General features: G+C 36.8%; 2 protein-coding genes across 2 annotated transcripts; one reads left to right on the top strand and one right to left on the bottom strand.

The window, feature by feature from the left end:
- Positions 1–172: 172 nt before the first annotated feature.
- LOC120281758 (heat stress transcription factor A-1-like) lies at positions 173–5,684 on the top strand. Its single transcript, XM_039288457.1, has 2 exons — positions 173–434; positions 4,594–5,684. Exons 1-2 carry the CDS (start codon positions 201–203, stop codon positions 5,455–5,457), a joined length of 1,098 nt encoding a protein of 365 aa, XP_039144391.1. The 5' UTR covers positions 173–200; the 3' UTR covers positions 5,458–5,684.
- A 975-nt stretch (positions 5,685–6,659) lies between these two features.
- On the bottom strand, positions 6,660–7,769 carry LOC120281797 (mitogen-activated protein kinase kinase 9-like). Its single transcript, XM_039288489.1, has one exon. It carries the CDS (start codon positions 7,715–7,717, stop codon positions 6,713–6,715), a length of 1,005 nt encoding a protein of 334 aa, XP_039144423.1. The 5' UTR covers positions 7,718–7,769; the 3' UTR covers positions 6,660–6,712.
- Between the last annotated feature and the right edge of the window lie 4,889 nt (positions 7,770–12,658).

Raw genomic sequence — 12,658 nt, 5'->3', positions numbered from 1 at the left:
GGCATTAAGTTTGTTTTAAATTACAAAATCAGAGCCGTTGATCAGAGGATAAACGGTGAAGAATCACTTCAATGATGTGGAAGCATGAGTCGTGTTGCTCTATGGTTGACGATATAAAAGGGCAAAGAATTAAATCACCCGCTCTTCGTCTTCTATTCCATTTCCATCTGGGGTTAGGGTTAGGGTTAGGGTTAGGGTTTATGGGAGGCGTGCGGATGGTGAACGACAAGGGGGAATTGCTAGCGATGGCGCCGCCATTCCTCAGCAAGTGCTACGATATAGTGGACGACTCGGCGACGGATGGCACGGTTTCGTGGGGGAAGAACGGTGATAGCTTCGTGATTTGGGATTCTCATACCTTCTCCCGTGAACTCCTTCCGAAGTACTTCAAGCATAGCAACCTCTCCAGTTTCGTCCGCCAGCTTAACACCTACGTGAGTTCTTATGCCCGTCTTCTTCTTGACTTCTTTAGGATTTTGAGGATTGTTTGTTTGGTCGTGATATCTGAGTTCTTTTATTGCAATTTTGTTTTAATTTTTGGGATTTTATTACGGTTGATAAATTCATTCTTTCCTCAGGTAGGATTTTTCATGTCTTTGATTGTTGCTAGTTAGATTGAGTTTGGAGTTTTGAAATTAAAATATCAGATTGTTCCTAGAATGTTGCATGGTAATCATTAAGCAATAATTAATATCCCTTTTTTTAAGGCCTAGGATCATGGCTTTTAGGTGTTGCCAGAGGCAAAACGTAAATTAGTTTTAGAAAAATTAGGATTTGCGAAGCTCAACACCTCCATCCAGTTTATGAATTGCATTGCCAAACAATAACTGTTTGATATCAATTGGATTGATTTTTGTATGATTTTTTTGATGAGTGAAGGAAAAAGTCTTGCTTCTTAGTTAAGGAAATAATAACACCAATGACCTTTACATTGCAAAAGGCAATTGTTCCTCCTTTCCATGTCTTCCTTATTGGTGATCTGTTTTGACAAGTTTGGTCCTGTTCAATAGCAATCTTTTCTAAATCATTTGAGAGCCTTAGTGTTTTGTGCTACTATGGATTTTTAAGTTTATAAAAAAAAAAGGTACAATTGGTCATTTATTAATTAGCAGATGTTATAATGGATTTAAACACACCCATCTGACTGAAATCTGTTTAATGTACTGATGTTGTTGGTGCTTGCATTTTACTTTCAATGTGAAATTGATAGTGTATATAATGGAAACATAGTTCTTTCACTAAAGCCTTTTACCTGTTATTCCCTCTCTTTTTTTTAAAGGAAAAGAATGTAAAAGATAAAGGTCACATCTCAGCAAAAAAAAATTAGCATGAGAAATTTGTTTCTCCAGGTCCAAATGGATAACCATTGTAATTATTGAATCATTGATTCGATTCTTTAGTCAAATTTGATGTGGTTTCACCAGGATTCCTCTTGATCAGCGCTGATTCGAAATTATAATCTATTATGCTTTTGTTTGTGTATGTGTATCAGTTGATATAGGGAAAAGAAACTTTTATTAATATTTTAACAGCCATGTATGTATTGTTCGTTCATCTTTCACTTATTTTACCTATTATTCAAAATAATTGTACATGTGTGGAATGTACATTTAACTTGTAGAATCAATTATTCAGCCTTGGCCATGTAAACACATTGACCAAAGTGGAGTATTCTGCAAACCTTAAAAACCTGTTCACTTGAAAGATAGATGCTCTATTAGTTACTTGGTAGAATTGCTCTAGTTCTACATAACCATGTGCAGCTGATGCATGTCGACCGTGTGGTCGTGCCTGCAAGTGCACGGATCGCACAACCAATTCCTTTTTTGTTATCTAACCTGTCAAATGGTGTGGAATAAATCAAACTAAAAATTCAAAGTCAACTAAACCTAGAAGGAAAGGTAATAAAATTATAGAATGTAACTCTAGGGAGAAGATCAACCGATAGGAGATGGTATTTGAACATGGATCCACTTGTGACTACATTTGCAATCACATAACTATAATGGATTAGAAGTTGAATTAATTGGACTGTGGAGATTCCGAAATTTTGCCGATGACTCTCTCAAGCCTACCAACTTCAAATCCCCTACATAACCCAGATGGCTGGGGAGGATGTGGGGACAGAGACAGTGGCCAAGGAGGTGAGGGTTAAGGAATGGGGAGCGGCGGGCAGGCCTGAGCGGTGATTGAAGCTGATAAGATGAGGAGGATTGTGCGTACGTGCCCAGTGAGGAATGGGATTGGGAATGGGGGGATTTATGGGCGGTCGGTCCGGTCGAACCGGTTCACTGGTTCCCGGTCCAAAGCCGGCTCTTGACCCGGTTCAAGCTATATTAGTGAATCGGACTGGTGACCGGTTCCCGGTTGAACCGGCCGGTCCGGTCCGCTTTTTAAAACCTTGGTGAGATCTCGCTCGTACATAAGTTTCATATGATTGTATTACACACTATGAATCTCCAAGAGCAGGGTCGAAGACATACTTCTCACCCTAATTGGGATAACTATGACGCCCTATCCCTAGGTATGTTGCATGTTTTCTTTACTTGTACAGTTGTACTAAGCCCTACATATTGAGGTTTCTCAACTCTTCGAGCGTAGGATAAAACAATTAGATTCGAGCTCTTGCTTCAATAAATCCAACAATCAATGCAAACACAACCTCAACCACAACAATATAATCCAATAGAAAATGATATATGATTACAAATTCATCAATAAGTTTCACCGATGTCTGAATATTAAAGAAATCTAAGCCATTATATTAAAGATGTTCAAAGTACAACTTAATGAGGAAGATTAAAAGAATAAATCATGGTTAAAACTCCCCTCAATGATGTGATGGTAGATAAAGGACTCTCCGAATCTCATGATTTTTAGCCGGCACCAATTGATCCAAATGAAATCCACCGTCTTGATTTCTCTAATGGTTTCTTTGATGCTTCTTTGATCAATTATTTCCCCTCCCAAGGTCTTAGGGAGCCATTGTTGGGCACCCTATTGCTTGAGGAAGACAACAACTAAACTCCTGAAAAAGCCCCCTTTCGAAATTTGTCCCTGCTCTTTTGTACCCAAACCCTAAAAGAAAGACCCACGCCCCATGGGAGGGGCATGGGTTGGACTAGTGCTTGCCTAGAGAAAAAAATAAAATGGGGCAATCCACGGACATTGGTTGCCACCAACGGGCTGTGGGTCAAGGTGTGGATAGGGCCATTGGTTGATCAGTGGTTGCTTCTTACTGTGTTCTTGGTTGTAAGATAGATGCATTCACACCTTCACCAATTGGGGCATGGGTAGGTTCCCACGGTCGTTAGTTGCCACCAACGGGCCGTGGGTCAAGGTGTGGGTAGGGCCATTGGTTGATCTATGGTGGCTTCTTGGTGCGTTCTTGGTCGCAAGATGATGCATTCACGACTTCACCAATGGAGGTGTGGGTAGGGCATTGGATGCTCTAGAAAAGCTCATTTTATTGTAGAATTCCTTCAATTTGCCTCACACACACTCCTTTCGCTCCAAACGGGGTTCTTGCTGCTAGGATTCACAAAATAAATAAATAAATAAAAATAATCCTCAAAACATACCAGAATCCAAATGAGAATGCATGTTAAGTGCTAAAAATATAATATAAAAATTATGCATAATTTCACGCTTATTAGCAACCCTGAAAAACCTTACATGGACCTGTTCACTTGAATGGTTAATATTCTACTAGTTACTTGGTAACATCGGTTGGCATCAGCATGGCTGTTCAACCCTGGAAAAATGTTCATGAACAATGACGTAATTTGGAAGAGGGAGCATGAGTTCTCATCTGTAGAGGAGATATTCCAGAAGTTATCTATGAGGAAATGGATTCAAAATTTATAATAATGTTTTGAAGTGAAGATCCAAGGAAATTTAAGTTTAAGGACGGAAAGATTCCTAGAGTGTTTGAATCTTGCCTGTTTTAGACTGAGGCAGCCGACAACTTTCTTTAATGCTATACATTCCAAAGCTATTACTCTGAAATTCAGAAGTTCAAAGCCATTTTTGTGATGTTAAGATATTCTAATTTTTTTAGCAAGAGTGTCATGTTTTACATCAAAGGAGAGGATTAATCAAGATGATTTGTTTATGATTTTATTAAGAACTGGTTTGCTTTAGTCCATTTATCCTCTTCTGCTCTCTCTTTTACCCCCTTTTTCCTTGTATTGCTTTTAGTAAAGTTGTTTGAACTTGGCATTCCATTGATTTTACATATCATACTGCCTATATGATTAGGTCGCATAATAGTATTAGAGATGGATTACTTTTCCAACTGATAATATATGAAAACAATCCATCCACAATGAATTTAGTAGGTTGTTTCCATCAAGCCAAAAGAAATCCATGATCCATTTCTTGAGTGTGGGCTGGAAACACTCAAGACATGGATCATGTGGTGTAATGATGTTCACCAATGCATTTCAAAGGATGGAGACTAATTTGTCAGAATTTATTTTAAAATATGTCTATGATATCTTGATTATTTTTTTGGTGATGGCCTTATATTTTGCTTTTTATTGCAAGATTGCATATAATGTTATCTGATTTGAACTTCTTTATTGTAGACAGGGTTTTCACAAAGCCGACCATGATCGCTTGGAATTTGCGAATAAGAGTTTCATCAAGGATCAAAAACATCTGCTTAAGATGATCATAAGACGGAAACCTGGTCATGACCATCCTCAGTTGCAGCAATCTGAAGCAAAAGGTGCTAATGTTAATGCATGTGTAGAAGTCGGGAAGTTTGGCCTTGCGGAAGAAGTTGAAAGGCTCAAGAGGGATAAGGATTTGCTTAGGCAAGAGCTGATAAAACTCAGGCAGCATCAACAGACCACTGAGAATCAGGTACATGACTTGAGACAGAGTCTCCACGGAATGGAACAAAACCAACAACAGATGCTATCCTTCCTGGCCATGGCTGTCCAGAGCCCCGGGTTTCTGTCTCAGCTGACGATGCAGCAAAATCCAAATAACAGACAAAGAGCAGAGATATCAAAAAAAAGACGCTTTCCCGCCCTAGAGCACGGTGGCTTAAAGGGTGTTGATGCTCCGACAGGGCAGATTGTAAGATACCAGCCACCACCACCACCGCCACCACCGCCACCACCACCTCCTGTTGATGAGTCCACGAAAACATTGCTCATGCCAGTGCCTAGTCCTGATGAACTGACCAACTCAGAATCCATGCGGATTGATTTTGATCATCTGTTACCATATGCTGATGACATGTCAACAGGATCGAATTCTTCTTTGCCAGTAGAAGAAGATGGTTTTGACATGGACTTTTTCTCGAGTTATTTAGAGAATCTTCTCTCCGATCAAAGACCAGTTGATGACAAGCAGGTTGATGCTCATAACATGCGAACTACAAATTCTGATATTGATTTTGATTTTCTGATGGATGGATCCCTCAATTTAGAACCGAAGAGATGATCAAGGAGACAACCCCTTAAAGGTTCCATGCTTTCATTTTGTTCGATAGGTATGAAGCTGTCTACGTATTCTTATGGCATGTATAAATTTTCAACTATAGACATATTTTCCCTTATAGTATATACATATATACACATACTAAAAATTTTTTATCTGAGTTTCTCTCTATGATTGAGAGAAAATACTGACAAAATGTAGGGGAACACTCTTTCTACTCTTTATTTTTACTGACTAGATATATCAAATAAAATTTTAACTAAATGATGGGCATGTATTAGGGAGTTTATTTAACTAATCAAGTTGGTTGGGAAGAATAGCATATTGAAAGAATCATTACAGTTTTCAATAAACAAATATATTGTTTTTATTTCGGCGTCCCCTGTTGAATGGTACTAACTCTCTTTTTATTTAAATTTAAGTGAACAAGTTGGCATTTTCCATTAATTATTGTGTTGTTCTTATGTGTTTGCAATGAATATCTATGTGCAAGTAGATTACGGAGAAAGATTAGACTGTTAGCTTTTGGTGGGTCAGTTGGCCAATCAAATTAATACAATATGATGAATTATAAAATAGAACTGCTTGTCATTGGGATTAGGAAGAGCCCAAAAGGATATCCCAAAAGGATATCTTTTTCTATCTGGCGTTGAAGTTGGAAGTGTTTTCCATTCGGTAGGCGGGCTTTCTTTGTCGTCGTGTGCGCAAGAAATGCTTAAAACGTGGTGGAAATCTTGGCTTCTTGGCCGCCCTCACATTGTTTCTCTTCTTTTATCAACACCATGTGTCCCACTTGACTCATCTTCACACTTTACATATCATCACATTTATTTTAATTTTAGTTCCACTTATTTATTTATTTATTTATTAGTTTTTATATTTTATTACTTTTAAGCCGCTCATTTATTTTCAAACTGACCCATAATTTTGAATTATATACTCTTCCAAACAGCACTATACCACCAAACTCTTACAGAGCGACATTATAAATGGTTGTTAATTACAAAATTAAAAATTATTATTAATAATTGTTTTTCTCAAGGGATTAATTTAGATCTATATATATATATCATTAATTCCACACAAGAAATTCATTTAAAAGAACTAATTTAATTCCGAAAATCTCCAAACTGAATTACAGAAAAAGGCCATCTTGACCTTCTTTCGAATTCCAGTCACTTCCCCAGGAAATTTACACCAGGCCAAGGATTTCGAGTTCCATGAGACTGTACACAGATGACACAAAGAAGAAAGCGAGTCAAGACTCGGTTCGGACCAACTCGCGGAAAACTCGGTCACACTCGTCCGAGTCAGACCGCTCCACGAACGGGTGGCTCAGTAACTCGGTCACCGTCCACCGCTTTGCTGCGTCCCTCTCTAGACACCTCCCAACGAAGCTCTTCAGCTCCTCCGACGCATCGTAACCGTCCATCTCCGCCGGAGTGCCGTCGCCGAGGCAGATCGCGCATACAAGCGCCGCCCAATCGGCGCGCTCACCCTCGCCGAGAAGGGGGAAGCGGCCTAGCCTCAGCTCTAGCACTGTAAGCCCTAGACTCCAGACGTCGCCGGCGAAGCCATCGTAGCCATGCGCTGCCGGTTGGAATCGCTCTGGGCTCATGTAGGCGCAGGTGCCGATGTAGGACAGGCAGGTGTCGAGGGACCGGCGTAGGAGTCGGCCGGCACCGAAGTCGGCGATCTTGACCTCACCAGCGGAGTTCACGAGGATGTTGGCGGGTTTGATGTCGCGGTGAACGATCTGGAGTGAGTGGAGGTGGGCAAGGCCAAGGAGAAGGCGGCGGGCGATGGAGGCGAGGGCGGGTTCAGGAAGCGGGCCATGGCGGCGGAGGAGTGAGTCTAAGGAGCCGAGATCCATAAGCTCAAGAAGGAACGCGTGGTCGCCGGAGGGGGAGGGGATGGGGGAGAGAAGAGGGAGGATGTAGGGGTGAGGGGAGGCACGGAGGTGGAGCTCGAGCTCGCGGCGGAGAGACGCAGAGTGAGAGGAAGCGGATGGGAGCTTGAGGGCGTAGAGAGCGAGGGTGCGGCGGTGCCGAACTTTGTATACAGTGCCACCGTTGCCGTTGCCGAGGACGGAGAGCTTCTCGAAGTCAGAGATGCGGTCATCAGTGGCGGAAGAGGAAGAGGAGGAGGAGGACGTCGCCGGAGGAGGGGGGAGGGGAGGGAGGAGGCGGCGGCGATCAGAGGCGGGGTCGGCGACGGGGAGGTCAAGGGTAAGAGCTAGTCTTCTCTGGCGGACGAGAGCCATGGAATTAGGGTTAGGGTTAGGGTTTGGGATTAAGTTTTAGTGGAAGTGGAGATTGAAACACTGGTTATATATAAAGGGTAGCGAGATTGGAAAGCGAGAAGAGAAGCGTGGTGGAATGAGTGGGGTTATCGTCACCGCTCGTGAGTATGCTCACCTTCACCGTCGCGCGAAATACGTCCTATTGGGAAACGCGATTCATGTTAATTTTTTAAAAAAAAATTAATTATTTAATAAAATATGGTTTTTTAGGATTAAAAATTTAATTAGTTATGGTCACCACCGCTACTAAGTATGCTCATCTTCCCCTTTCACCTCAAACTCGTGAGTCTACTTTCTATCACAATTCAGGCTTACTAGACAGTAGTTTTTACAAACTCAGCTTTATTTTTTATTTTTTGTTATTTTTTCTTCTCTATGATTGTCATGTTTCTATTTATTTTTCTTTTCAGTAAAATTGTAATTTATCTATTTTTTTAAAATAATAATAATAATAATTTAAATTTTCAGTAACATTATGCTAAATGATCAATTCTCAGGTTGTAGGTACATCTTCAGCTATTGAGTTTTTGCATTTGTCAAACAATAATTTGAAATCATTTAACTCATGTGATATAAAAATGTGATGAATTTTAATTTGGTTTAATTTAAATTTGTTATGGTTTTTCTTTTTCACCACCACGTTTCCCATGGAAGGAAGTGGAGGTGAGCGTAAGGGACACGAGTGGCGCTGGGATGGAACCGGCGGCGGAAAGGAAGCAGCTACGGTGGTGTGATTCTTGGTGTGGGCACCAAAACACAAGTAATTTTCCACCTATTGGGACCAATAGACTTTACCATTTGTTTTGACTTAATGACGTGGCAGGTTGTGGCGGAGGAGTTGGACGGGGAGTCATTATTCGGGTCAGGGGTTTTGGGGTTGGGTTTGTTTGATTTTATTCGTGTTTTTAAATTTTAAACCAACAACAAATAGAAGAAATTGGGTTGAGTGTTTGGATGGATGATTCTGAGAGGTTGAGTCAAGACGATCACTGTGGTTTTTCGTTAATTTTTCAATTTTTTCTTTTTTAATTAAGTTTTCCAGTGCACGAGGCCGCACGTATGGTAGGGTATGAAATGACGAACAAGCCCTTTTTATATTAATTTTTTATTTTTTTTAATGAAATATAGTTGTCATTTTTAAACATTACTTTAAAAAAAAATTTAATTTTTGTGTATATGATATACGTGTCTCTAATTAGAAGATAAATTTAAATATCAACTTACTCTGAATAAAAATATAAATGAGTTAAAATATTAACTCCTCTTTTATGAATACCTTGACATAATTTATCTATTTTGTTAAAAATATATATCAAAATTATTTTTTTAATATTTTTGATTTTCATGATTTTTCAAACAAATTTTCTTGTTTTTGTGCAAACTAATAAACCAAAAACAAACATTGTAATTTTCTCTCAATTTTTTTTCAAAAATTTTAATAATAAAATTTATATAAATTTTTATATATTTCATTTAAACCATATGTGAGGCAATTTTCTTTCCCGGCAAATAATTATCATACCATCAATATCAAAATAGAAAAAAATAAATTAAAATTGACAAAAAAGAAAACATGTTTTAGGCCAGGGTTATAATGGGAAAAATGATTGAAATATCCAGACAAAAAGGTGCACCTTTTAATAATATAATAAGACTCGTGCTTATCTTATATTGAGACATATTTAATAGGTGGCAAGTTGGAGGAAATAATAAAACTAGTGAAAATAGCCCACGTGATCCAAAACTCACTGAAAGTGACCTAGATTTCCTCTTTCTGAACCTTCTAATGCCCTTCCTTTGCTTTCTTTACCTTTCTTCCTTTTTTGAAGTCACTTCCTTGGAAGCTGCTATTTTTATTGGAATGGTTAAATTAAATGAACCAAGATTGTGTAATGATTTAAATAAAGTTTATTAATTTTTATTTACAAACTTTTTAATGTGGATGAATTGTTTATTAAGTCAAAGCGATTTTTTTAGGTCGATTGACGTCGGGTTTTCTGCATGTAAAGTGTTTCGTTTTGGGAGAGCCGAGATCGAACTTCATAGCCTCTCTGAGGTTGAGGCGTGTGGGTCGGCGTTGAGAACTTTCTCACTGTCATACGTGTCCCGCAGATCGTGATGCTTGTCACTTTTCTAAAAAAACAAAAAAAAAATTGTTAATTAAGCTGTGATTAGATAGATGGTCATCAATGTGAGTGTTGGATGAGAATAGTTGTGGTTGTGGGATTAGATGTTAACTTTTAGATTGGTTGGTGGTATTATTCTTTTCTAATGATGTTAATTTGGTTGGATTGAGAACAGGTATAATATATTAATTATATATATACATATATAAACATATATGAATAACATGCAAGTTGATTTTTGGTGACAAAGATTGAAACTCTTAAGAGTTTGTTAAGGTTAATGAAATTGTTGGTTGTTTATAATCTATGTTCTTACTTGTTAGGAGTTATATTTTTGTTTGTAGTCATTATTAGGCATCCAAGTAAAAAATAAATAAAATCAAGTGAAATCATTTTCATCCTATAATGGAATAAAAATTTATTTGATAAATCTCTTTTATAGTATTCGTGAAGGGTTTGTTTCTCAATTATAAAAAAAATAAAAAATAGAAATAAACCGCCTCAAATATATCAAGGAGGAAAAAATTACATATATAAATAAATATATATAGGAAATTAAAATACATGAACAAATATGTCATTTTTATGATAAAAAAATTGATTTCACATAAAATTATTAGAGATAATTAAATGTTCGGGTGTAAAAGAAAAAGTGGAGATACATAATAGAGTTCTTATAAAATAATTATTTAAAAGGATTGTCGGTCATAGTATTAGTTTATGAGAGGATTTTAAATCAGATGAAAGATTTCTTTCCACTAAAATCAAGAAAAATATATAAAAATATCAAAAACTGCATATGATTTATATGATTGTTAACACGTAATGAAATGATACCCGATATATATATATATACATTTAATTTTGTAATCACCAAATGTATCAATTCATGCCACCTTTTCTCATTAAAAATGTGGTGGTAGGATTACAACTTCCCATTCACCGACAAATTTCACTTTCTAAAAACGTTTCTTTGAGTGATAGAAGTACATGTTCACTATTAAAATACTATAATTTAAATCAAATTAGGCTATGTAGTGACATTGTAACTCCCCCACACCTAAGTTACCTAACCAACAAATATGATCATCATCTAAAAACAAAATAAAAAACTTTTAATGAAACAAACATCACATGTTCATTATCTAATTACAATTGTAGTAAGTTTTTATGGTGCAAGTAATTGAGACATGTAGCAGCCTTTAAGAATTTTGGGAGTGTTCATGCACCTGTCCTTGTGCATTTAAATTAGTGATTGTGGCTATCTAAAAATGGTTAGGAATTTATGAACCAAAGTTAATGTTGAAGGTCCCATTTTGATGCCTTTAGCCATCCAAACACAACTGTATTATCAATCAACTTGTGTTTGTATACTCACAATTGGTCCCACTTTTTTAAAGTGATATGCAAGGAATTGGATTTGTCTTGTCCCATTTCCATTTTTTGGAAAATATCTCAAGATTCCCTTGAAAATTCACCAAAAACATTTCTTGGTTTAAAAGCATCCTTTTGACAACCACTTTTGTGGTCGTGATGTTAGTCATGTTAATGAGGTGGGGGAGTCATGCATGATCGGATCCCTGGAGTATGCATTATTATTATTATTATTATTATTATTATATATATATTTTTAATAAAGTGAATAAACCATGAATTTATTAAGAAAGAGAAGAGAACAGAGAGTACCAAGTATAAACAGAAAAGAACCGAATAGGAAAACAACAATAATAAAACTGGTATCCTCATTCGGAATGAGGATATCAGTAAACAGTATTGGATAAAAAGACTAATGAAAAAGAGGGGTAAGATAATGAGCTGAGTTGGCGAAGTCAACCATTGGAGACACAGGCTTGCCTAGCAACAAAAGAAGCAGATTACTCCCGGTCTGTGGTGTGCATCATATCACCTATGGGATCGGTGGATCTGGAACTCAGGAAGTTGAGGAACGTTTGATCTTCTGAGCGGCATCAGATGATTCCTGCTGAAAATATTCCAAGTCTGCAGATATCCAAGAAAAAAGCATATTAGCTGTCTTATAAATATTATTATATAAATATTGTAAAAATATTATAATAACACTGTTTATCAATATTTATTAGGTTTTTTTATGAAAAAAATTCATAATTTCACATTTTTCAAATTTGTAAAATAAAAGAATCTATTATTATAGAGTTTACATATCATCTTGGATACATATAATAAATAGTCATTATTTCGTATGTTAACTTGTCTCATATAGTAAATATTTCAAAAACCATCAAACCACAATAATTGGTGTATCACTGTATTTAATTATTTGTCTTTTCGCTAATTCCTTTGCGGGTGACGTTTCTTGCCTTTGTAAAAAAATATTTCTTTCAATACTTTAGAAAAAGATGGTGAATGTTGAACTGAGTTATTTGTTACTTTTCCAAATAATAAGATGAATTTTCTTTACTCTACCCGGACAAAAAGTAGACTAAAAGTAATAATTTTATATAGTTTTTTTTCTCAAATTTCTCCCTTCGAATAATTATTATAGAAGGTTATTATATCACCGTCGATAGTAATAGGAATGGATTATGTTATGAGTAAAAAAAAAAAAATAACCATTCAAAATTTATTTTTCAAAATTTCTCATAGATATAATCTATTTGTAATGGTCATGATAATCATGCTATGGATTAAAAACAAATGATCATTATTAATAAAAATAAATCCAGGTCAAGAAAAATAAATAACGAAGTGGGCCTTATCGGGATGGTACAGACAGGCCCGGATCCATTAACAGTTGGAT

Source organism: Dioscorea cayenensis, chromosome 18 (assembly GCF_009730915.1).
Source record: "Dioscorea cayenensis subsp. rotundata cultivar TDr96_F1 chromosome 18, TDr96_F1_v2_PseudoChromosome.rev07_lg8_w22 25.fasta, whole genome shotgun sequence".
In the NCBI taxonomy this organism is placed as follows: domain Eukaryota; kingdom Viridiplantae; phylum Streptophyta; class Magnoliopsida; order Dioscoreales; family Dioscoreaceae; genus Dioscorea; species Dioscorea cayenensis.
The sequence above is the reverse complement of the archived record's forward strand: the minus strand, read 5'-3'. Positions and strand labels throughout refer to the sequence as shown.